Here is a 27,691-nt window from a genome sequence, read left to right as displayed (position 1 = left end):
TTTTGTAAGTCAATCAATTGCATTTTCTGAAAAAAAAAACAACAGCAAAGTTAGACAACAAATTGTACCAAATATTTAACAATATTTTTTTTCTTTTAGCAAATTGTCTCCATATCAATTTTTTTTTCTGAAGTGAATTTAGTTGGAAGATTTTAAAATACTTGCATGGCAACCGGCTTCCTATGTTTGGTCAAAAAATTCGTTAACTTTTTGAAATCTACTTGAGTTAATTTTTTTTAAATAGGGTTTTTTACCGAGAAAACAAAGATATTGCAAGCAGTTTTTTTTTAAATATAATTGTTTTCTTAATAAATTAAAGGCTGATTGTACGTCTCACTAATTTTTAAAATACTGTTAAAATATAGTTAATATAAATTTTGGGATGTTTGCACTGTTGGACGTTTGCATGGTTTTAAACTACCTTAATTTCTTCGTGTACTATGCTTGAAGCTTCAAGATTTTCTGGGATTTTTATATTGTAACTCTCAAAACAAGGCTTTAGAATTTTTGAAAATTTTATTTTGATTTAAATGTAATTGGTTAGAACTAACTGACTCAAAAAAATTTTTAAACCCTAGTTTTACTTTGGAAAAAAAATTAAACCAACTAGTTTAGTTTGTTTTAGTCTTCTGGCATCTTTGACATTCATGCTGCCGCCGGAAAGTGGGGAGAAGATAGGTCTGGCCATCACTGTGTTCCTGGCACTCTGTGTGAACCTGATACTTGTCAGTGAAATGATGCCAGCCACCTCTCTCGAGACACCAATCATAGGCATGAACATTTTTTAGCAGGGGGTATCGAAAACAGCCATCGACAAAACCCCAAATTTTTTTGATCCCATATTTTTTGATTTTTTTTTCAGAAAAACGAACCAACAAAATCTGAGATTTTCAATTAAGGGGATAGAACGGGTTGTGGGAAGCTCCCCTGCATAAGCGTATACACCAAAGTTGTTTAACGCAAAAAGTTATAGCCTTCAGAAAATTCAAACCTTCAACTTTGTTAACATTATTTTGAAGTTTTTTAACTTATCTCGGGATCTACCCTCTCAAACCTGAGATTGTGATTTCAATCAAAAAAATTGTTGTGGGACGGTTGCTTGCCGACGTGACGATGCCTATAATTCTATACAACCAAAGTAATGGCCTTCGGAAAAGTCGGATTTTTAATTTTTGTCCCTTTTTTGAATTTTTTTGACTTTTCCCGGAAACTACCTTCCCAAATTTGAGATTTTGAAATCAATCAAAAGAACAACTTGCGGAAAATTTCCCTGTATACGTAGCTCCACACGGTTTTTTGCACGCAACATTTTTTTTACACCATGTCATATCCAGATGGATCTTCATCTCGTTCTTACCAGTTTCTCAAATTCAACCTAAACAGTGTCGAGCGGGCGACCAAACGATCTCGCTGTTACTTCCGGAAGAGTAGCTAAAAACAATTATAATACAGAAGGGTATTTATGAAAATTACACGTAGCCAAAAGCGATATCTCCAAAAACTGATACACGAAACGCAGCTGCATCGCACACATTTTCGTATGTCGCGTAGAGTATGAGTAAAATCATGCAAAGTACTCCCGCACTAACGAGGTTGCTTGTGTATGATGGCGAAACCCTGAACGCTCTGATTGCCCCTAAACTTTGCACGAGAGAAATTTTAAATTTTAATCTGCAAATATTTTAAATATCAAATGGAGAAATTTGAGTCGTTCTTAGAATTGATATGACAAATTGGTGTGTTTCATTTCAATTGGTCACGATAAAAGCGGCATAAATCGCCACGCATAAAAAATCGCGAACTGAAATTATGATTTATAAAAACAAACAGTCCTCAACCGCACTTAGGCTAGTTCAAGCACGCACACTCGGAAACTTTAGGATTCAGTATCAGTGTTTGTGCTCGGGATGGTTTTTTTTTCAAAACAAATTTCTTGAAATTTTTGACGGATTTTCTAAAAACGTTTGAAAGGCATTGTTGTCGTGAGCTCAAAATCAAAAAGATATTTCTCTTGTGATTGTTTTTTGCTAAGTTTTGGGGGTTTAACTGCTGCCAATTTGGGACAATTAACGCGCGATATATTTAGTGTTATTACCGCGTCAGCGGATATTTAATCTGTCTTCGAAATCGTTCCAAATTGAATTGAGGCATACTATTTGGTCCAATTATTATTTTTGTAAAAACTGAAGTTTTTTAAGTTCGTTAAAGCAAACACTACTCCATAACCATAGACTTTAGAGGCAGTCGGAACAATCAGGGCTTCGCTCGGATACGAGTAGTCTTGTTCCCGTTTGATGTCAATTTTTTTGTCAAATTGGTCTGAATTGAATAAAAACGACCCCAAGCATATATTTTCCTCGCTATCTTCGCGCTACACGTAAGCGTGATATTTGGCCGAAAAGTATTTTGCCTAAAAACAATCTGCTTATGCCATTTATTGCAGAGTTTTAAAGATAAAAACAGGAGCGAAAGACAGGGTCATTGGATGTTTTAATCATTTCAGCCCTTTAAACACAAACTTAGACGATTCTTGCAGGACAAAGATTTTTGATCGATTTAGCTACTAGTTTTATGGCTCTTTTTTGTTGATTGTTTGTTTGTTTGTTTATAGGTCAGTACTACCTGATGGCCATCAGTATGGTCGCAGTGTCCCTGGTAATGACAGTGGTGGTGCTCAACTTCCACAACCCACATCCCAATGCACTCCCCCCTCCAAGATGGGTGAGTCATCCTTCAGGTCTAACTTTTACAGGATTTAACTACATTACAAAAAAATACAAAATAAAATATGTTGACCAACATTCCGTAATATAAACACTGAGCATTGCAACAGTTGTCAAAGTTAATTTTACCGAAAACCAAATCGAAAAACACTTTTAATAATCGAGCCTAACGAACCAAACCAATATTGAGAATTCTTACTGAGAAAGTCGATTGTTAGTCGTCATTCTCTTATGTATACATACTCAGAACTAAGGGGGCCGGGAAAATTAGACGAAAAGCAAGTTAGACGTGACCAAAAAAAAACGAATTTAGACGTCGATGCAAATTAGAAATATGGGAAATTAGACGTAATTGTATTGTATTGTTCGTGTCTGAAATTTGTTTACTGATGACTACCCTAGTTGATCAAGGGAGGTTATCTTGCAAGATTTTGCCCGACCCTTGCAAGATTCTTTTAACGAAGATGCATCTCTTTAAAAGATCTTGCCTGATTCTTGCAAGATCTTGCAAGACAACCTCTTTAAAAGATCTTAAAAGACATGATTTTTTGTGGAAACAATTTTTACACAAGAAGACAAGTGAAACTTTTTTTGCCAGTAGGCACTTTTCAGTAGCAAGAAGAAACAATTAAATACTTGAACACATCAACTTTGAAACGAAAAATATAACCTCATAATAAGATGAACAGAAATTTTTATCGGATTTATGTGAACACAACATACAAAATATCTCAAGATAATTGACTATTCATCAAAATTTTGACAAAAAAAAATTAAAAAATTGAAATGTAACCGCTAGAGTTGCAAAACTTGATGAAAAATTCCAGTAAAATAAAAAAAAAAAACGTTTTTAAAATTTTAACTTGAAATGCATAAATTCTAACGACAATCTGAAACTATTCACACTGCAAAAAATGAAAGATCAAAATTATATGAGCCTTTTTTTATAAAATTTGTCTAAACTTATTTTTTCCGAGCTCAAAACTCAGAGTTTTTTTGTGACGGTAGTCGCATTGGATCTCCATAGTTTTTCAGGCTCTCAAAATAAGGTTTTGTGAAAATTTCGTAATTGGTTATCTTTCAAGATCTTGCAAGAATCTTGCAAGATAACCTCCATCTTGCAAGATCATGCAAGATAAACCTCATTTACAACAATCTTGCAAGATCTTGCAAGATAACCCTCCTTGATCGATTAGAGTACAATTAACTTTCGTTCGAGCTTTTTTAAATGCAAATCAATTTTTCACATGCCACAAATTTTACATGCCACAATTGTTTAAATTATGCATTTCAAATTTTTTTTCATTAAATTGAGATTAAAGTTTTAAGAATCGATTGTGATAAATACTTTGATATGCAATGGGATCATATACTATTTTTCTAATTATGAAAACTTGTTTTGGACAATACTTTTTGTTAGCCCCTTGCTTTCTGTCTAAAATGCTAATTTTGCAAAAATAGTTTAACGTTTGAATTTCGTTTTATTGAATCCGTCTAATTTGCTTATCGTCTAATTTCCTAGTCTCCCAGAAATAGGTATAAAATTAAACAACACAGTAGTTGTTGATCCCGCGTTGACTTGACTGTTCGTGAAAAATCAGCTCTAATCCAGGTGTATGGGAATATTATCCAATAGTATGGGAATCGAAATGTTAAAACCTTCTTTTTTTCAAATTGGTAGTAATGTTGCGAAAAATGGTGAAATGAGACACAAAGAAGAGAAAATCTTCGAACAGTATTACATGGGAATAATCAAAAATGGAAAAATTCACGAAAGTTGCTTAAAACTCTTTTCCGATGTTTTTATTGGTGACCGATCGACTAACATAAAGCTCGACTGGCATAAAAAGTTGAAATCATGAAAATGTATCGACTAGCATTAATTTGATAGCTTTTTCTGAGAAATACAAAAAACCCATCATAATTTGTTCAAATTGAACCAAATTTGCATTTATTTTATGAGCAAAAGAAAGTTGAGCAAATGAGAAATTAGGCAATCAATTAGCAAAATAAAAGGGTCAATTTAACAATCATACACCAACACCCCTCCCCCGTCCCCCCACCCTAACATACGACCACCCCCCAAAAATTCCCCCTCAAGAAAGCTAATTTAATATATTTCTTTATAGGGGTAGATTAAACTAATTTGATCGATCAATTCAACATCCTCCGCCCTCCCCCCCCCCCCCTCCTACTAAATAGACCAAGTTAAGATCCTCCAACCCAGCTATCAATGTAAATTAAATTTACTTAGCGCTGCATGTAAAATGCTCTTTTCTGATCGGCCGAGAATTCAAACTCAAGGCAGAGTTAAAATCCTCCCCCCTGAACGTTTTTGGGAGGGAGGGGGGGGGGTGGGTTCAGGGGAGGATGTTACCTTGGTTAAATTTAATTTATGAGTTCGTTCGAAATGCATATTTTAAACAAAATTCGTTTTCAAAATTACATCTTGGCTAAGGGGGATATTCTACGGTACGTCACTTGGAGGAGGGGGGGGACAGGGCTGGGTTTAAAACTATCATATGCTTAACCGCCGATTTAATTCTTTACAGAGGGATTTTCGTTACTAGGTACCCGAGGGGCGATATTGTTAAAGAGATCCTGGAATTATATGGTTGATCAATTTTTTGTGTACAATCGTTTAGTTTTGCCGGTATTTGTTTCACTTGCGAGAGCAAAGGACTTGTTTTAATTTTCTGTTTGGATTTTTATGCTAGTCGATGCAGTTTTCAATTTTAAAACTTATATGCTAGTCGAGTTTTATGCTAGTCGATACACCGACGTTTTTATTAGGTTTTTTTAAAGAGACAAAACAGCGTTAAATTAAGCGTCGAAAACTGGGTTCTGTGATAAAATGAAGTTTTTCGCTGTTTTCATTAACAACTTTCCTTACTCTCTCCAAATTAGACTAAAAAAAATTACACTTATTTTTCTCAACACACCTAGTAAATTTTTTGGTCTTTTTTGTGGTTTGAACTTCAAATGAATAAATTTTCTGCATTAACATGATAAATCACTACACTCATTTTGATATTTGTTTGAGCTACTTAATATAGCGTTGGAAAAATCAAAAAAGCTAAAACAAAATTAGACAAATTCTATCCCCACGTTCAGCGATAAGAATTGTGATTTTTTTCTTCAAAAATTTCGTGTGTAATTATGACAATACATTATGTGAGTAATTATGACAATGCCCGACCTCGAAAAACGTGATTTAATTATTAGCGCGCTATTCCATTTAGATTTTGAAGTTGTTCAGCAAGTATTTGGCGCCGCTCGTGTTCCTAAGCCGGGTAACGAAAGAAGACGGACTCCAGCAACCCAAAAAAGCCAAGGCTCATCTCAAAAATCGACGCCCCTCCCCCAGAACTCACAAAACCGGAGGAGCAGGAGGGGAAAACGTCGATTACATAACAGTTGACAAGGAAGACCACGGCCATTTGTCCACTTTTCAAGACAAAAACGGGCAAAATTCGCAGGTCGAAATGAAGGTCAGTTGCTCAGAGCCTAGGGAAGGCCACGTCGACACGCACCCGGCACTCGGTGCTCTGGACGATAAAATTTCGGAGCTGATCGAGCGACTCGTTGGAGAAGACGGCGACGCTCAAGCCGCCCAAGAATGGCAGTATGTGACCCGAATCATCGATCGACTTCTAGCAGTGACTTTTTTCTCCGTTACAATCTTTCTGACGGCTTACTTAATCGGAAAAGCCAAAAATGTTCCCATTAATGTTACTGATGAAACCGGCAACCACTAACAATTTTAGCTTAACTCGCACATTTTTTATGTTGTTTCGATGATTGCAATGCTTGATTGATGTAATAAGTGTTTTTTGAATGAACAAATGCTTGAGTCGTGTTTACCGGAGAATTTTAAAATAAACACAAACAATTTACCATAAAAGTGTGCATGCGTTTTGTTTGTAATTTTCTCATCAAATATGTGTATATATATAACAAACAATTTTATCGAATCTAACTTGACTTCATCTGAATTAGATTTTTTGAAATTGCAGTAAAGGCTTCGTTAAATTAGCATGATGTTGCTCTTTTAAAAATGTGCCATGCAAAATACAAAAAATATATATATTTTATTGTATTTGTCTTCATAATTAATACTCACTTTGGTTGATATCCGGTTAAATGATCTATTTAGTTTAAGGGTTCCTGCTGTAGCAAAAGCCGGTATGTTGCCAGGGTTGACAGCGGGTTTATACTAGTTACTCGCTTTTACAAAAATGTGTCGGCTCAAAAGTCATGGCTCAGTTCTTTTACGACCCAAGTATGTGACTATACATGCTTGACTGTTAATCGTGACGTTAATACTTTTTATAACAATCCTCATCCTTGCTCCCATAAAATTCCTCACCGTGCAACCCTGCCTATACCCTACACCTTGAATTTATCTAGCTCACCCAATTAACTCATTTATATTAATTATAATTTACGTGCTGACTGTGATATGATTCTTTCATCCAATTTAATCGAAAAGCCCATTTTTCATTTCTGTTTTCAGTTCTGAAGTTTTCCATTTTGGACAGGATAAGCTTAAGCGATCCAGCTCTCGATCAATAACAAAAATTTAAATTTCAACTCAAAACTCAAAATTTAAACTCCAGTGAGTGAATTAGTAAAACAGGCTACTCTTATCGGAGATCCGGGGCATATCTTAATCAAATATAACTATCCCATACCTGTCTGATAATCGCAAATGTCAGCTCGAATCTTACCCTCCATTGTTAACGGTCTAAAAAGGACGGCTCCTGAAGATGATATATATATGACATTTGCTTCCAAACTTCTCTCTCTCACATTTTAAGATTTCACTTCTTTTTCTAGAATTAAGGGACAAAAAACTTCCCTGAAATTAAGTGGTATAAATGATTAAAATTTTGACGCATGATAAGACAACTATGTGAGGGATCAAAGACTGAACGTCTTGAACAACTTAATCAAAACCTTGAAAAAGTCTTGAACAGGCTTTTTCCCTTGGCTTAGGAGCTCGAGCCCAAACCACCCTCAAACCCTCGTCCCTCACTCGTTGTAGTTTTTTATGACTTAATATTGGCCGATCAATCCTTTAAAAAGTTTCTAACGGCTCATTCAGAAACAGTATGAATTCATTTTAGAGCTTCTGGTACGTTTTTTTTGGAAGACGCCCAAAATCAGTTTTGGATCGAAATCATAAAAAAAAATGGGAAAAAATCGAGACAAATTCCACTTATTTGTGCAGTTACAAGTAGAAGAAACTCTAACTTTAACCGACCGTGTAAATGAACATAATAATCTTTAGCAATGATGTAAAAGAAACAACTGGATTAGATGGGCCAATGAGCCTCTACAAAGATGAGTGATTCTTTACAAGAGAAAGAAGGGTACGTAGGTAAAGAAAAAAAACATATTGCAGAGAAGGAAACTCTGCGAACCTTCATCGGCGTCAATTAGACTACTGCAGAGTATATTATATGGGTTTGGAAAAATTAAATCTATATTGTTGAAGAAAAATTTCCAATCAGAAAAATTTCGAAAAACTTACGGAAAACAGCGCAAAAGACGTATTTTTATTACCTCTGTGTAATTTAAATAATCAGAAAAAAAATTTTTTTAGCTACGATTATATGACGCGCTTTTATGTTCATATTAAACTGTAATAATAAGATGAGCTAAAAATTTGAGAAAAAGGCGACATTTTTGATCATTTTTTAAAGTTTTTTGGGTCGTAAAATAGCCCAAAAAAAGCTTGAGAGTTTTGCAATTTCTGTTGGAATGAGATACAAAAAGTGAATGTAATTTTGACTGTTTTACCTGAGAACTTACTTTTACATGGTGTTGTGAGTCCAAAATAAGTGGATGCTTTTGTGCAAATGATAAGTCTTTCGGCCTTATCAATCTGCCTCTTGCTCTCATCAACCCTTCTGCATTGATGATTGGATTCAATTTTTTGAGATGAGTTTGTTTTTTTCTCTGAAACTTTTTTGTTGAACACTGCTGAAGATAATTTTCGTAGCTTGCTGCTTCTATTCAGCTTTTTACTGAAGGTTTTGGGTTTCTCTTTCTGTTTTTTTTTCTCAATACGGTGTTTTGAGTTTGTTCAAAGTTACTAAACTTATGTCAATTGGCCATAGGTTCAAAAATTGAAACCTTTTACAAGTTTCTTCAATTACTTCTTCCACTTCAACATTTTGATGTTCAATTTTTCCTGCCATTCCTGTTCAATCTTTATCCAAGTTGGCCTGTATAACAAGGTATTCTTATATTTAGATCTGTGGCATTCATTTCTCCTTGAACATGTCTCGGCGTATTGGTCGTCGTGGTGTCAAGAATTATTGAAACACTATTTGCTACAATGATCGGCCACTTCTTTCCAGAACACAACCAATCTAGTACTGTGCTAAAATCTGATAACGTGTAGACTTTGCTCAAAGTGTTTCGATGTGTTTCCAGCATTTTGTCGTTCATTATTGTGGCTATCACGGCTGCTTGCAGCTCCAAATGCGGTATGCTTAGTTGTTTTTTTTGGCTAAACTCTCGTTTTTGCAACAACAAAAAATACATTTTAGTTTTATCTAGTTCTGATGCACAAAAGTAAGCAACCGCAAATAGGTTTTCAAGTGAAGCATCACCGAACACGTGGCGAATAATCTTTGTTGGAACGAAACTGAAGTAGTTTCTTGGGATTTCAATGTTTTTGATTTGTGTAAGTCGTTTTCTCCAAGACTCATACTCTTCAGCAATATCTCACCTTTTCTGGTTTATCCAGTTTGTGTAGATGGAAGACTGGATGATGGGGTAAATAGCACAATCTGGCATTCCCAGTGATCGATATGTCATTCTCAGACATTTCCTCAAGGAATCTTTTTCGGAGATTGGTTTTATCATGTCTTGTTACTTTGTTTTCAATTCAAGACCTAAATTTTTTGTAAAGACCTAAATTGCCCCAAGACACTTCCATAGTTGTTTGGAAAAATTTATTGATCTGGAAAATCCAGCTTCCCATCTAGCATCTTCAAATTGGTTAATAGGCTCTAGGGTTTGTGGATTTCTTTTTTTTCACTAGATAACGATTCAAGATTTTTCACTGATCCATTGCTTTCTATATACTATCAATTTGTGATGTTGTGAGCAAACTGCTCTTCTGTAGAACAGAAAAAAGATAGCGCTTTGCAATCATATGCTTCGTGTTGTCCCAATGGAATACTTAGTGACCATTCAAGAAGAATTTTTTCTCTCCTTGAACTTCTCTTGTTCAGAATTGTATTCTACTGGCCTTATCATATTGAAAATATCCTGAGCATTTATTGATTTCGCCTTATGCCTTACGCCTTAAAAGGAGGAGATTCTGTAACTCAAGGGAAGGAGTCTGGTGAAGCTCTTTGTTTATCTCAATTAGTACCTGGTCCTTAGCCTTACCCTTAAAGATAAAGTCTTTAAGAACGTTCAGAAGATTGTTGAACCTAAATTTTTCTCTATATCCTCAATTCCGTTTCGTCTATAGTATACGATCGCACAAATTCTTGTCCTATACCTTAATAACAAATTGACAAGTTGCTCAACTCAGCTTGCGGTTGCTGCTGCTGCGGTGCCTACTTATTGAGTTATTAATGGAGTCGTGAAAAATTACAAGGTCAGTACGGTGAGAAAAGTAAAAATGAAGATAGTACTGTATAGATTTTTGAGAGTCCCTATCGTTAACGTTCAAATTTACACCTGGTTTTGTGAAGCAAGTACCTTTGACGCGCTTCTGCGACAGAGCAGGAAGTTTGCGGAGCGCGTGATCCAAGGAACTAGCTCCTAGAATGAGTAAAATGCACTTAAGGGACCTATGTTAATGTGGCGGAAACGTTACGCTTAAGTACCAATGGGGTTTGAAAATTAAGAAGATCGGTTGAACTTCAACAACACACACGGAGTAAACCTGAGGATAAAAAAATTCAACTTAACCTACTTAATATCACAGTACTTGACCCCTTAACCTTTTAATCAAGAAACAAAGTCAATAATTGGACGGAAGCAAACGGCTCTGATACACTTGAAGCAACCTGGCTTTCTGTTTTACCAAATCTGGGTGACGCGGAAGAAACCTGAGGATGATAAAACTCAATTTAATTTGCCTGATATTTCACTACCGAACCACTTAAAATAAGGTTGGTTTTCACTACCGAATCACTTAAAATAATATTGGTCGTAAAATCTCACAGCACAGTTTCGCAGAATTTTGGGGAGGTTTGGAGGATTTTTTGGCAACTTTCTGTTTTTTTTTCACAAAATTTTTCAAAAAAGTTTTATCAGCGGTTTCGAATCAAAAACCAATCCAAAAACCAAGCCAGTACCTTTTGTCGATGAATTTTCTGTCCACATATACTCAAAGTTTTTGGTATCGAGAAAAAATGCTATGTAGCGATTGTAATATTTTTCAGTTCAATTGAACTGCCCAAAATTTTTGATGAGTGCAAAAAGTTACCGTGTGTTAGCTTGCGGAACTTTTTCGAACATATAGTATATCGTGTTTAAATTTATAGCACAACTGGAAAAGTGTAAATCTAGCCAGGTCTTACAGTTTTAATTGGAGATTGGGCGTCACCGGTTTCGGGTGTCAAAAGAACTGTCAGTGGAAGATAAATTGTGCAGCGATCCCTTCCCTAACTCCCACAAAACGTCTGTTGCTGACCTGACACTTGACAGCTTTGATCTGGGAAAAAGCTTCACTCGATAGCTGAACAGGCCTCTACCTCTCGATACCTGAAGAGGCCTCTACCCCTTGCTCCCTGAAAAGGCCTCAGTCCGCTTTTGGCTAGTTGCACTTTCCCGATCCACTGCACTCTGACGACTTGCAAAGGCTTCTAGCCAATTGCTCTCGACACCTCACTAGCTTCAGGGAGGGGGGGGGGAGATGGTAGGTGCAACTCGAGTTTTTTTGCTGTTGCATTAAAGCGGCAGAACCTACTCCATTCACCAAAGTTCAAATTCTGACGACCTTTTTGACGACCTTTTTTTTCAGGTCGATCAAATTGATTTTTGGAGCTCTCCCAAAGCACTGCTTTGCCCCTATTTTTGGCAAAATTTTGTGCGCCGCAGGCAAATTTTTAAAAAAACAGTCAAAAAAGCCGTTTTTGGGCACTTTTCGAAAAATTTTGACAAAAAATTGCGTTTTTTTGGCGCGCGCTCCCCCTCAAAGTTAGTATATATCGGCTCCAAAGTCGCCTTTAGAAAAATTTTAGGGTCGGTCGGCTGAAAATGGATTTCTGAAAAAGTATCAAAGGGGGGACCCTTTGGGTCGGCAGGGGGTCGAATCCCTGAGAGAGGGGGTGGGCGTCCGCCCCCCAAAACCCGCCCCTGCGTAGCGAATCACTTCGCCCCACTTCGGCAGGTGGTCGAATCCCTAAAGGGAGGCGTCTGCAGCCCCGCCCCCCCCCCCCCCTAAATCCGCCCCTGGTCCTACCTCTACTTCGTGTTCCCTGTCCCTTGTCGCGAAAGGAGAGACATCTGTGTCCCTCGTCTTTCAACTTCAGGTGTTCTTTGGGCGGTTCCCGGGTCGCGGCAACAAAATATATGCACTCGATCTCCGTAAATAAGATGAAAGTCAAATGTTTGAATTAATGAGAGCATTTATCGGCAAACAAACTCTCCAAAAATCCATAAATCATCAATTTTTTCTGTTAAACATAATATCATAAGATATCAAAAAATTGGCCCAAAAGGGTACAAATTGGCGCAAGCAAGCCACAAGATCATGTAATAAGGTCCTTGACACAAATTGCTCTTTTTGACAGTCAGTCCTGATCAAGGCTGAACCATATGAGAAACAAAAAACTGTAAAAAACGGTCAAATGGGGCTAAAGCCGGCTCTTTTCCAGTTTCCCTTCCCCTCCCTTTATTCTTTTCTGAAATTCGTTATTTCTTACTTTTTATGTTATAAACTGCATCAAAATGCCGTGTGAACAACTTTTGAACAGCTTGATTTTGTAATTTTACGAGGGGGTGTTAAACCGGATAAGAGCCTGCAAATGTGCCTACCCATATTATTTTTTTTACTGAATGAAACGAACCGTTAGTTGGCCAGCAATAAATTTTCAATTATTTTACTACTTGTTTGATGCAGAATCACGTCAGTGCTTGTTACTTTGTTAAAAATAAAGCAATTAAATTGCGATGATAAAGGCTAGAACTAACTTAACGCGTTGAGTACTTCTAACCAAAATTGTCGACCAAACTAAAAGCCTCATGTTTATGAATTAAACACAAACTTCTAGAGCAACATACTCCCTTTTATCAAGATAATAATTGTTTTTAACCTCGAGAAAACTGCTGAAAGAAGACATTTGATGAAATTCATGCAAAAAATTGAAAAGTTGCGTTTTGCAAGAGAGGTAAAAAAGCAGGCCAGAAGCAATAAACAAAACTACTCGTGAATCAATGAACAATTTTGAATGTTCTGACTGCTTTCTTAAGAATATCATTTACTTGTTGGAAAATATATTAACAAAAACTTTTAAAAATCAAATATTAAGTGTAAAAAAGGTACTACAACATTAATACGACAATTAGTTTTCGTGAAATCAATTTCAAATTGACTAGCAAACAGCAGGCTGCTCAAGCTTTCTTGCATCCAGTTCACACAAATAGCTCTATTTCACTCGAGCTTCATTTCTCACAGGCTTTTCAACAAACGTGAAATTAAGTGTTTGGGCTTACATTCCTCCAATATATTTTTCACATCGGGCAGCATAGTCAAAAAGAACGTCCCTTCCAATCGCTGAAGTCCGAAAAAGGACAAAACCCTGCTGAAAGAGTTTTTAAAAAGTAAAAAACCTTCAGTTTTAATTGGAGATTGGGCGTCACCAATCAAAATTTAAACAACCTTCAAAATTTAAATTTTGTGTTTGCATCCGACAACTTCAATATATATGGTTCTGTTAATTACACTTTTTTCTAGAAAATGTTTTTTTTTCTAACTCAATCCCTTATATCTTCCATTTGGAGGGAGAATTGGTATTGCCAATTAATGACGCGTTGCCCATGATAAGTAGATGGTAACGTTAAAATCCTAGTCAGATAGGCCAAACTAAAGATAAGTTCAGTTGGACCATTCCTATTAAGTACTGGAACTTCGCTAAGCAATCCGCAAAATTTTATGAAACTGCTAATAAACATATTTATTTTGTGGTAAAAAATATTCAAAATTGTGGCATGGAAAAACGTTTGGGGATTCCACTAAATCTTTAAAAAGTACAATTTTTTGATTATTAGATTCCGCGGTAAGAAGAAATATTACTTGAACATTAAAAAGATACAATAACTTTGTTTTAGTATGTATTCCAGAACAGCGCTTCAAAAATTACAGAGTAATTATTCACGCAACTAATTGTGGCATCCATTCCATCAACAAAGTATCTCATAGTATATGAAATGGCTTGTTTTCAGTAACATAGTTGTAAATCACCTATGTTATCCAAGTCGTTCAATACCCCCAATTTGGTATAATAAAATGGAATTTTTCTCTGCTATTCTTTCTTCTAATGGCAATACATGTGACAGCGAACACAGCTGGAAAAAATGTAACCCAGATCAAAATCTTCACAACCACTTCCGATGTTTCTCGCAAGTCGCATTCGATAGCTCATGTACTCAATTGGAAAAGCCGCTGACGGGGAACAAACAATCGCACCAATCAGAAGATAAAATCAGTTCCTCATCTGAGACGGGTTTTTCCCAGCCTCGAAAAATTGCTATCAGAATCAAATTAATCAAGCAATAAAACTTGGAGCTATACAATTGATGTTATGCAACTGAGAGCAATTTAAGCAAAACAATTTTTTCAAATATTTCTGTTTGTCTTGATACCTTGAACTAGTTTGCAAAAAACATGTTTACTTCAAGACGTTCATCAACTGATAAATTTTTGAAACATTTCTTGCATCAAACTGTCCTCTATGTCTTGCATACTTTTGAGAACAGATACTTCAGGTTAGCGTCACCAACTAAGGTTGAAAAAGTTTTTGGCCCAAAAGTTTTGTGTTTTGTGTTTTGAGGTCTTTAACTTCTTGAGGCTATGATGTGAAAGAAAATTTGCGACGAGCGGGAACCTAAAGGGAAAAGATTCAAAACTTTCAATCGGCTGTTACTTCAGGCAATTAAAAAACTTGTGGTTTGTTTCCACAGGAGGATATTCAATGCAGGTGCTGGTCAGGCACCCCTATACCTTTCCCTCAAAAATTTAATCGCTTTAACGCCCAAAGGGTCCTCTATTGGTACTACTTTTCCATATTGATTGCCCATCGAACGATGTCAAAATTTTTCACCGAGCAGTTTTGGCGCCAAAATACACTCATTTTGAGGGAACATGCCGGCCAAAAAATTATAAAAGTAAGAATTGTTTTGAGACTCGTAATCTGAACTTTTACTAAGAAATCGCTTTTAAGCAAGATATTTTTGTGATTCGTAATATTTTAACCACGAAAAATTTATGTTCATCCTCGAAGAAATCCTAGATTTGCTGTTTTTCATAGCTAAAAATTTCGATTTTTATGATTTTTCCCTTTTTTCGATGCAATGAGCAGTTTTTTAGTATTATCATTTGAAATTTATCTGAATTATGCGTAACAAGTTAACTGAGATTCAATTCGAAACTCATAGTATCCTAAATGGTTTGCCTAGTAATTTCATTAGACTACCATTTTTTTTGTTTTTGAAAAATGCTTCATCAAATTATATATTCATATCATCGTCAATTAGTGATTGTTTCAATTCAGTGCTCAGTCAAGTTTGGTCAGATTTAGTCAGATTTGTGAAATTTTGTGTCATATTGTTAACAGTATGTATTCAGCTGGTGACCATGTACACGACGTCAGAGTTTTCTCCCTGTGCTTCTCTCTCCATGTGGTCAATCATTTGGCAAAGAGTGCATTTGGAACAGAAGTAGCCCAGGACACAATCCTCGCAACCACTTCCCTCGATGTTTCTCGCAAGTCGCATTCGATACCTCATGTATCCAATTAGAAGACCCGCCACCAAGGAGCAAATTCATCCAACCAGCAGACACACCATCCATACCTGTATCCGGCTCTTTTCCAGTCGCACTTCTTCTTTAATCTTCTTCTTTTGCGACATTCATTTTGTTTCAAAAATATCATCTTAAATTCAATTTTGTACTATGGACAATCATTGGTGGGATAGACAGAATTTTCCGTTGATGCAATACATGAAATTTCTAAACACTGCCCCAAAAATTTTTTGAACTACAAAAAAAGGCAAGGCAACACCCCGTGTTGTTTATGCGTATTTAATGCTCACCCCGTATTTAATGCCCCCTCGTAAATTTCCTAAAGCTTGGTCTTAAAAATGTTCAAGTTACGGGGGTACGTTATGTAAAAACACTGATCAAGCATTCAGCATGAGGCGAAAGAAAATTTTTTCTTAGGTCACAAAAGTTCTTTTATGAGTTTTTGCGGTATCTAAAAAGTAGAAGAAAATTAAATGCAGAAAACTTACTTTCAAATTTTATATATGCAAAAATTTCAAACACATTTTCATCAGAAAAACCTGACAATGATATTGAACTATTTATTAAAAAGCATGAAATTCCACGAAAATACGTAAATTTTCTCACAAAAAAAAACAACAGCTAGATATTTTCCCAAATTTACGAAAATATATTGTTCAAGTATGACAGTCCCATACTGTTTTTCAGTTCAGTATGAGGTGAAATTGTAAAAAGAAAGTGATTAAACACAGAATCTTTACTTTTCCCGCTACCTGAAAGTGTTAGGACACTTAACAGCAATGAGAGAGGGTTGACAAACTGGAAAAGATCCCTCAAACAAGTCCAAATTTAGCTTTTGATTAGCCTCCTCCATTTCTTTAGTCTGTGACTCTATGTCGTGGTTCCACAATCCTTTTGCGGTGCCATTCATCACGCTGGCACCGATTATAAGGATGGCACAGATTGTTCCGACTGCGGTCATTTTGAGTCGACTACCGACCATGTAAGAGACAATGCATGGACAACAAAAGGTGACGCAGCACGTGGCGGCTTCGCAGGAGCAGAATGGGGGATTCCATTTGTTCGTATGCAATGCTTCACTCATTCGACAAAACGCAGTTGATAAGGAGCGTAAAAACAATTTACCGGTCACGCAATTTGATAGAATACTTTGCAATTGCGGTTGAGATTTTTTATACGTTATCTTAAGCTTACAGCAGTTTCAATCGAGATCAAATAAATATAATAGAACACTTTAAAATTACACAAAAGTGTTATATAACTGAAAAAAAAAGAAAACATTTTCATCAGGGAGTCCATTCATAACAAAATTTTGCTAAAATCTTAAAATGGCTCTTATACGTATTAGTTATGACTAGGGTACGCCCCGTCTTGTTTGGCGTACAATAAGTTGTATGATACTAAATCTAGCTTTTGGTAAGGAAATCCGTTACTAGGTCCAATATTGGTTACATAAAACGACATTAAAAAACAATAAATTAACGATTCGACCACGTCACGAAACGACTGAAAACTGCTATGAAGCCGGTACTTGATATTTTGTCAACAAACGTAGCGAATCACTTTTTGGCCGGCGATAATTTTTTCAAAGCAAGGTTTGCCTGCTTGATGCAAAATGAAATCAGTGCTGTTTGTTCAGCTAATGAATTTTACATAACCGGCTTTAATTTTTATTCCAAATATTGAAAGTGGGGATGAATCTTTTCATCTGGAGTTTAGTTTTATTTAGTTTTAATTTTAAAAAAATCAGGCAAAAATATAATCATTTGAATGGGTCGAATGATAAATCATGTAAAAAGACTTTTTACTCGTGATTTTAAAATTTTTCAAAAAATTATCTGAGTGTCGAGAAAAACCGGTTTGAAAATTTAAAGTTTTAGTGAAAATGTGTAGGAGATAAGCAAGCAATTAGGTCGGAACTTCGTTTACCTCTTCTTTGGCAACATACAAAAAAATCATTTTTTTGGGGGTTTTTTGTTACAATTTTCAAATATTTCAAACTCACAAAATTTTTCGCATTGCTATAGTTATTTTATCTCATCAAGCTCAAAAATTGACAAAAAAAAAACATATATAACATGCAGAAAAAAAATAGAAAATTTGAACAAAAAAAACATGTTTCTTTCAATGTGGTCGCAAAAAGCAGTGCTACTTGCACAACAGGGCTTCCGCAAAAATAATTGTAGGGGCCCATTATGGCCATAAATAATGGAGGGAAAGGACAAAAAGTATGGCCATTATGTATGGAACAGCCTTCGATTATGGCCATAATTTAGGGATGACGTAACCCATCATGTAAAACAAATAGGATTCGCGGTACGTCCAACAGTTGTGAGCGACTTTTCAGCAGTGCAAAACTCACACTTGGATCGCTTTGAAAAAGCATGACTCCACATCACCTTGAGGCTACTCTTTTCTTAAACGTCAATAAAGAGCTTTGGGATGCTAAACTCGTTTCAAAAATTTTATAAAGTTGAATAATTTGTTTTGATTTTTCATTCAAAATTATGGAACGAATAAAACCCCATAAGGGCCATTATTTATTTTTCCTGGGCAATTATGGAAATAATGGAGGTAAAGAAGGACGATTATGGCATAATGTAGGGTGGAAAACCCATTATATGGCCATATATTTTGCGGAACCCCTGTTGCACAGTAATCTTTTATCTGGCACCATAAAAATCCCTCTCCCACATTTCATTTTCATTTTTAAAGTACTACTTCAACTTTGTCATAATGCAATGAACTTGGCATTGTGACCGAAAAAAGAATTTTGAGCAGCTCTGTTCCTTACAAAAATTTATATCGTAACAACACGCTTTTAGCCGTAATAACACAAAAAACAATTATGAAAATAGATAATTTCAAAGGTGAGGAGAGGAAATAAAATTAAGCTATCATTGTTTAAAATTGTTTTTACTATTATTTGACGTGTGATAAAAGTTTTTTCTCCTTTTTACGCGTTTGATTCAAAGGATATCAGCGTTTCTTAACTTTTCAGCTAATAAAACGAATCAGTGTATGGTCAGCAAAAAAACGTCAAGTTTTCTTTACCTGTTTGATGCAGAATCACGTCAGTGCTTGTTATTCTGTTAAATGTTCAACTTTTATTCGGCCGGCAATAAACGTAATGGTTACTTTTACGTGTTGAGCACTTCTAATCGAGATTATAGAGCGAATTGAACATACTTTGAGCTCACCAAGAAAGCTTTTTGTTTACAAACTCTATTTTCAACGCTAGAGCAGCAGAATTACTGATATTATGAAATAATTGTTTTGAACAAGGTTTTTAAATTTTGAGAATCTCTCAGTAGTATGTTAACAATTTTGAATGAATATTAATGGGGACCAATCGTTTAGTAGACAAACTTTTTAGCATAAAAAGTGAAAAATGAGTTTTTTAGCAGACCAACATAGCAAAGTGATGGATGATTGATTGACAGACTCAAAAAGACGCTCAGTCTGGTGCCAAGCTTTCCCAATTAAGTAAATTATCTCAAACTTGGTCATCAAAACTACCAATTTCAAAAACACAACAGTCTAAATTAGTGGCCAAACAAAGATTTACGAGCACAATAACACTCGTGTTGAATTGAAGCGCAGCGGAGCAAGCGGTCGCTAATCGCCAATGCCGCGTTTTAAGTTAGCTATCACACTTTATAATTGTTGTGTCTGCTAAAAAAACCTGTCTGCTAAAAAACCGGTCTGTTGAAATCCCTAGCACCCATAATAATTTTCTTACAGAAAAATGAAATGCTGCGCTTCGCGAGAAGTTTAAAAAAGACAGAAAGACTCAACGAGACTAATCACTCGTATATCAGGGATTTAATTCACTAATTCACTAAATATTGAGCAACTACAATAATTTTGTAACAGACTGGAGTTTATTGCTTCAAAAAAAATGACTTTCTAGGCTTGCACAGCGCCTCAACTCTTGTTGCATTTTTTCCAATAAATTTTATTGGTACTTTTTCATCAGACGCTTTAGTAGGCTCCAAAAATGTCCCAAAAAATAGGCTATTTGAAAAAATGCTTGCTGTCCAGAAAACTCTGGGTTTAGTATTTTGTTTAGACAGTGCGAAAAACGGAAACTTTGGGCATACAAATTTAATTGTTCACCAAAGTTTCAATTGTCACGCTAGCAACCACTCAAAATAATTTCCTGTGCTTATCATTGTTCACAAATGTTCTTTGATTCAATTTTCTCAAAGTATAGTTCTCTCAAGCATCAATTTGGCCCTAAGCCAGGCATCCTTAAAAGACAAGAGTCTATCCGAATGTTCAATATCAATTTTAGGCAGTGAAATCAGTCGGTTGCTGAAAATCTGCACGTACCAAAATTTCGTCGCGAAAGTCTAAACATCAAGTCGCAAAAGTCTGGAAAATCTAAGTCTGGAGTTTCGCAACTCTATATCCAGGCTTTTGCGACCATTTTATAGTAAGTCAAGACTTTTGCAACCCACGGCGTGATTTTTGCGACTTAGGTCCAGGTTTTCGGTGCAACTCTAAAAGTTTGAACATAAGTCTAGGACCTCAGCCCGGGAAATGTTTTAACCAGCGAGAAATATTGACCTCGTCTGGGAATACACTTCGTCTCGGATTTTGTCTCGTCCGGGAAAATTTGTCGTCTGAAACACCAAGTCGTCTGAGAATACACGTCCTAAAAGAACACACGTCGTCTAAGAAAAAGCGTCGTCTGAGAGTATATAATTATTCTGAGACATAATTAGTCTCTTACGATTATTATTCTCAGACGAGTACACGTTGTCGAGTAATAAACGTGGTCTGATAATACACCTCAGCTCAGAATACACCAATGGTCTGCAAAGAACTCGGATCGAACAGACAAAAAAACTACGTCACCGATTATTTCAGTAGTATAGCTTATAAACTCCGATGAATCGCTCAATTAAGACACTAATGACCCTCGTGGGCACTAAAATGTGCGCTCAGTCTCCTTTAATTAATTTAAAATTGTTGGGACGATAACCTTCAATTCTTATTTTTGGTAACACAAACAGTTTTTTCTGTGACCGATAAATTTACCAAAAGTCTGCTAAAAATCGCATTCAAAGCAATATGTTTTGGATCAATTTTGTGTGATGGTTTGTGGCAGGCTAGCCAAAAATCAGGTGATTGTCCTTGAGACACAATGCTCGGCTAAACCGAATTAGAACCAAAAAAAATCGGCAAATTTAGATGTAACCCTTTTCATTAGTATGTTCAGACATGGGTAGTTGGATGACTGAAATCTACGCCAGACTGGTTGCTTTTAGCCATATATTTGCTTTTAGTTCAACCATATTTACGCTAGTTTATGCATTACACTCTCGCTTAAATTTTCTTTGAATCATCCTCCGACCCTAATGACGGAAGAATGGGAGCGAGCTTTACGATCGGAGGAGTCAGTTCACTCGTAACGGCTTTAAGTTCTGGGGATTGTGCGCATATGTCGTTGGGGTAGTATAATTTAATCAGGGCGAGTGGGTGGCGCCGTTGCGGACTGTCGGGCTCAACAATCCAGACGAAGTCCCCATTTATATGTCGGCGAGAGTGTAAATGCTTATAAAATAGCCCGAAGAATCTTGGACTAAAAGCAACTATATGGCCATTTTTGTCTAAGCTCCAAAACCAAAACTAAGTAGACCAGTCAGGCGGAGTCCGTCACCAGTCCATGTTTTATCATCCCGAGTTGACCAAAACTTCCTATCTTGAAAAACTTCATACCATGCAATTCTATAAAAAGCATGCGTACAGAAAATCATATGAATTCTCTATGATAAAAATTTTTCCAATTATGAAAATTGTATGATGACTGCTTCTCCTTTAACCAAAAGGTTGACTTTTTCAGAGGTTATTTTCTGAAAACTTTTGAGTTGCCCTCGTAACCGTACGCAAGTGATAAAGACCTTGGTTTACTCAAAGCACAAAGGATAGCCGGTTACGCATTTACAACGCATAGTAAACGACCTGAACCCACTTTCACAAATGATACAACGAAAGTAACAAACTTTAAATTTTTGGCAAACTCTGCAACGAGGAATTTCTTAAGTCTTAAATTTTTAAATCAAAGAAAAGAGGAGTTTTCAGCGCTTTGAAAACAACTATTAAGCAAAAAGGGAAAAAACCCGACATTAGTGTATCCGGGACTACGTTTTGTACACAAAAAAAATAAAGTTTTGCAAGCGGAATATTGTCTTGGAAATTGTTTGTTTGAGTACAAAATTCGTTTGGCGGTTGAAAAAACCAAAAAAAAAAAACTGGGAAATGTATGATAAGATTTTTTTTGAAAAACAAAAAACCTTGGTTTTTCCATTACCAGACTGTTTTTTAAGAATCAAACAGCCGCAGAAATGAGTTTATATCTTTTTTCAACCAATTTTCGAAATTTTACGAAAATTTAATGACAACATTTTTTCATATTTGATGTATGAAAATGTATGACAAGCATTTTCAGTGAATGGAAGTCAAATCGGGATAATAACAAAAGGGTTATATCCTAATTTAACAGTTTTTGGTTCTCATTTGAATCAGTCTTGATTAAGGCTGACCATTTAAAAGATTCGACCCTGTTCGACTCATGATTCGGCCATGTTCGACCCATGATTCGACCCTGTTCGACTCATGATTCGACCCAGTTCGACCCATGATTCGACCCTAATCGACCCATGATTCGGCCCTGTTCGACCAATGATTCGGCCCTGTTCGACCAATGCTTCGACCCTATTCGACCCATGATTCGACCCTGTTCGACCGGTCAAATCGTGAGTCGAGCACCTCAGCGCGGGTTGCTTTGCAACAATCTCGAAGCTCGAAACATCACCCGTTACTTTTTGGCATAAACCTAAAACATTGCAATCAAAATGTGAGATTATCAGAATTTCGCAGTGTGGAATACGGAAGAAACAGGAGAAACGGTTGTTGAACATATACAGATGTGTTTTTAAAATACCCGCTAAAATAGGGACTCCAAGACGTTTGTAGAATCCACTATACCAAATAAAGGTACAAACTTTCTGATTTTAGGTTGCACAGCGGAGCGGAATGAATAAAAATTTTAACACGAAATCATTATTTTAGCATGAAATTCCGATCGGCGCTTCAAAAACAACAAGCAATTGTTTTAACCACTAAATTGCAGAATCCGTTCTACAGAAAAAAAACTTAAAATCTCGTGCATTTCATGCTCCATCCCGGGTCGAGGTGCTCGATTAGTGTTTTGAGTTTTTCTATCAAAAATCAGTATGATTTGACAGTCTCGATGTGACAGCGAATCCAGCTGACCAAATATATACGAAACCGGTCATCAGTCGACATATCTTCAGTCTACAATTACCTCGCGGCCACTTTAACCCCCGGACCTAACAAGCGTTTTAGTTCGTATATTTTCTGAGCAAATAAATACGAAACCGGACATCAGTCGACTTATAATCAGTCTACAATTACCTTGCGGCCACCTTAGCCCATGTACCTATCAAGCGTTTTAATTCGTATATATTCTGACCAAATATATACGAAACCGGTCATCAGTCGACATATATTCAGTCTACATTTACCTCGTGGCTACCTTAGCCCACGTACCTAAAAAGCGTTTTATTTCGTATATATTATGACCAAATATATACAAAACCGGTCATTACTCGACATATATTCAGTCTACAGTAACCTCGCGGCCACCTTAACCCTCGGACCTAACAAGCGTTTTAGTTCGTATATTTTCTGAGCAAATAAATACGAAACCGGACATCAGTCGACTTATAATCAGTCTACAATTACCTTGCGGTCACCTCAACCCATGGACCTAAAAAGCGTTTTAATTCGTATATATTCTGACAAAATATTTACAAAACCGGACATCAGTCGACATATATTCAGTCTACAATTACCTTGCGGTCACCTGAACCCACGTTTCTAAAAAGCGTTTTATTTCGTATATATTCTGACCAAATATATACGAAACCGGTCATCAGTCGACATATATTCAGTCTACAATTACCTCGCGGCCACCTTAACCCCCGGACCTAACAAGCGTTTTAGTTCGTATATTTTCTGAGCAAATATGTACGAAACCGGACATCAGTCGACTTATAATCAGTCTACAATTACCTCGCGGCCACCTTAGCCCACGTACCTAACAAGCGTTTTAATTCGTATATATTCTGACCAAATATATACGAAACCGGACATCAGTCGACTTATAATCAGTCTACAATTACCTCGCGGCCACCCTAGCCCACGTACCTTACAAGCGTTTTAATTCGTATATATTCTGACCAAATATATACGAAACCGGACATCAGTCGACTTATAATCAGTCTACAATTACCTCGCGGCCACCTTAGCCCATGTACCTATCAAGCGTTTTGATTCGTATATATTCTGACCAACTATATACGAAAGCGGTCATCAGTCGACATATATTCAGTCTACATTTACCTCTTGGCTACCTTAGCCCACATACATAAAAAGCGTTTTCTTTCGTATATATTCTGACCAAATATATACGAAACCGGTCATCAGTCGACATATATTCAGTCTACAATTATCTTGCGGTCACCTCAACCCACGTTTCTAAAAAGCGTTTTATTTCGTATATATTCTGACCAAATATATACGAAACCGGTCATCAGTCGATATATATATTCAGTCTACAATTACCTCGCGGCCACCTTAACCCCCGGACCTAACAAGCGTTTTAGTTCGTATATTTTCTGAGCAAATATGTACGAAACCGGACATCAGTCGACTTATAATCAGTCTACAATTACCTCGCGGCCACCTTAGCCCATGTACCTATCAAGCGTTTTAATTCGTATATATTCTGACCAAATATATACGAAACCGGTCATCAGTCGACATATATTCAGTCTACATTTACCTCGTGGCTACCTTAGCCCACGTACCTAAAAAGCGTTTTATTTCGTATATATTCTGACCAACTATATACGAAACCGGTCATCAGTCGACATATATTCAGTCTACATTTACCTCGTGGCTACCTTAGCCCACATACATAAAAAGCGTTTTCTTTCGTATATATTCTGACCAAATATATACAAAACCGGTCATTACTCGACATATATTCAGTCTACAATAACCTCGCGGCCACCTTAACCCTCGGACCTAACAAGCGTTTTAGTTCGTATATTTTCTGAGCAAATAAATACGAAACCGGACATCAGTCGACTTATAATCAGTCTACAATTACCTTGCGGTCACCTCAACCCATGGACCTAAAAAGCGTTTTAATTCGTATATATTCTGACAAAATATATACAAAACCGGACATCAGTCGACATATATTCAGTCTACAATTACCTTGCGGTCACCTCAACCCACGTTTCTAAAAAGCGTTTTATTTCGTATATATTCTGACCAAATATATACGAAACCGGTCATCAGTCGACATATATTCAGTCTACAATTACCTCGCGGCCACCTTAACCCCCGGACCTAACAAGCGTTTTAGTTCGTATATTTTCTGAGCAAATATGTACGAAACCGGACATCAGTCGACTTATAATCAGTCTACAATTACCTCGCGGCCACCTTAGCCCACGTACCTAACAAGCGTTTTAGTTCGTATATATTCTGACCAAATATATACGAAACCGGACATCAGTCGACTTATAATCAGTCTACAATTACCTCGCGGCCACCCTAGCCCACGTACCTTACAAGCGTTTTAATTCGTATATATTCTGACCAAATATATACGAAACCGGACATCAGTCGACTTATAATCAGTCTACAATTACCTCGCGGCCACCTTAGCCCATGTACCTATCAAGCGTTTTGATTCGTATATATTCTGACCAACTATATACGAAACCGGTCATCAGTCGACATATATTCAGTCTACATTTACCTCGTGGCTACCTTAGCCCACATACATAAAAAGCGTTTTCTTTCGTATATATTCTGACCAAACATATACGAAACCGGTCATCAGTCGACATATATTCAGTCTACAATTATCTTGCGGTCACCTCAACCCACGTTTCTAAAAAGCGTTTTATTTCGTATATATTCTGACCAAATATACACGAAACCGGTCATCAGTCGACATATATTCAGTCTTTAATTACCTCGCGGCCACCTTAACCCCCGGACCTAACAAGCGTTTTAGTTCGTATATTTTTTGAGCAAATATGTACGAAACCGGACATCAGTCGACTTATGTTCAGTCTACAATTACCTCGCGGCCATGTTAACCCACGAACCTAACAAGCATTTCATATCGTATATTTTCTGGCCAAATATGTGCGAAAAGGGACTTCAGTCGACTTATATTCAGTCAAAAATTACCTCCCAGCCACCTTAACCCACGAAGATAACAAGCATTCTAATTCGTATATATTCGGACCAAATATATACGAAAACGGACACCAGTCGACATATATTCAGTCTACAATTATATTGCGGTCACCTCAACCCACGTTTCTAAAAAGCGTTTTATTTCGTATATATTCTGACCAAATATATACGAAACCGGTCATCAGTCGACATATATTCAGTCTACAATTACCTCGCGGCCACCTTAACCCCCGGACCTAACAAGCGTTTTAGTTCGTATATTTTCTGAGCAAATATGTACGAAACCGGACATCAGTCGACTTATAATCAGTCTACAATTACCTCGCGGCCACCTTAGCCCATGTACCTATCAAGCGTTTTAATTCGTATATATTCTGACCAAATATATACGAAACCGGTCATCAGTCGACATATATTCAGTCTACATTTACCTCGTGGCTACCTTAGCCCACGTACCTAAAAAGCGTTTTATTTCGTATATATTATGACCAAATATATACAAAACCGGTCATTACTCGACATATATTCAGTCTACAATAACCTCGCGGCCACCTTAACCCTCGGACCTAACAAGCGTTTTAGTTCGTATATTTTCTGAGCAAATAAATACGAAACCGGACATCAGTCGACTTATAATCAGTCTACAATTACCTTGCGGTCACCTCAACCCATGGACCTAAAAAGCGTTTTAATTCGTATATATTCTGACAAAATATATACAAAACCGGACATCAGTCGACATATATTCAGTCTACAATTACCTTGCGGTCACCTCAACCCACGTTTCTAAAAAGCGTTTTATTTCGTATATATTCTGACCAAATATATACGAAACCGGTCATCAGTCGACATATATTCAGTCTACAATTACCTCGCGGCCACCTTAACCCCCGGACCTAACAAGCGTTTTAGTTCGTATATTTTCTGAGCAAATATGTACGAAACCGGACATCAGTCGACTTATAATCAGTCTACAATTACCTCGCGGCCACCTTAGCCCACGTACCTAACAAGCGTTTTAGTTCGTATATATTCTGACCAAATATATACGAAACCGGACATCAGTCGACTTATAATCAGTCTACAATTACCTCGCGGCCACCCTAGCCCACGTACCTTACAAGCGTTTTAATTCGTATATATTCTGACCAAATATATACGAAACCGGACATCAGTCGACTTATAATCAGTCTACAATTACGTCGCGGCCACCTTAGCCCATGTACCTATCAAGCGTTTTGATTCGTATATATTCTGACCAACTATATACGAAACCGGTCATCAGTCGACATATATTCAGTCTACATTTACCTCGTGGCTACCTTAGCCCACATACATAAAAAGCGTTTTCTTTCGTATATATTCTGACCAAACATATACGAAACCGGTCATCAGTCGACATATATTCAGTCTACAATTATCTTGCGGTCACCTCAACCCACGTTTCTAAAAAGCGTTTTATTTCGTATATATTCTGACCAAATATACACGAAACCGGTCATCAGTCGACATATATTCAGTCTTTAATTACCTCGCGGCCACCTTAACCCCCGGACCTAACAAGCGTTTTAGTTCGTATATTTTTTGAGCAAATATGTACGAAACCGGACATCAGTCGACTTATGTTCAGTCTACAATTACCTCGCGGCCA

At 36.7% G+C, this 27,691-nt stretch overlaps 1 protein-coding gene across 5 annotated transcripts in view; it reads left to right on the top strand.

Annotated features, from left to right (window-relative positions):
- The window catches only part of LOC134841483 (neuronal acetylcholine receptor subunit beta-4-like), a 35,363-nt gene extending 28,152 nt beyond the window's left edge, over positions 1 to 7,211 (top strand). For all 5 annotated transcript variants that reach the window (XM_063857506.1, XM_063857504.1, XM_063857507.1 and 2 more), the window contains 3 exons: positions 626 to 771; positions 2,612 to 2,721; positions 5,966 to 7,211. In XM_063857506.1, coding sequence (XP_063713576.1) covers positions 626 to 771; positions 2,612 to 2,721; positions 5,966 to 6,481 — 772 coding nt within the window. In that variant the 3' untranslated portion in view covers positions 6,482 to 7,211. The remainder of the gene's footprint in view (positions 1 to 625; positions 772 to 2,611; positions 2,722 to 5,965) is intronic.
- The last annotated feature ends 20,480 nt before the right edge of the window (positions 7,212 to 27,691 follow it).

The sequence above is a fragment of the Symsagittifera roscoffensis genome, chromosome 3 (assembly GCF_963678635.1).
Source record: "Symsagittifera roscoffensis chromosome 3, txSymRosc1.1, whole genome shotgun sequence".
Taxonomy (NCBI): domain Eukaryota; kingdom Metazoa; phylum Xenacoelomorpha; order Acoela; family Convolutidae; genus Symsagittifera; species Symsagittifera roscoffensis.
Note: the sequence above shows the minus strand (reverse complement) of the source record. Positions and strands in the feature narration are given on the sequence as shown.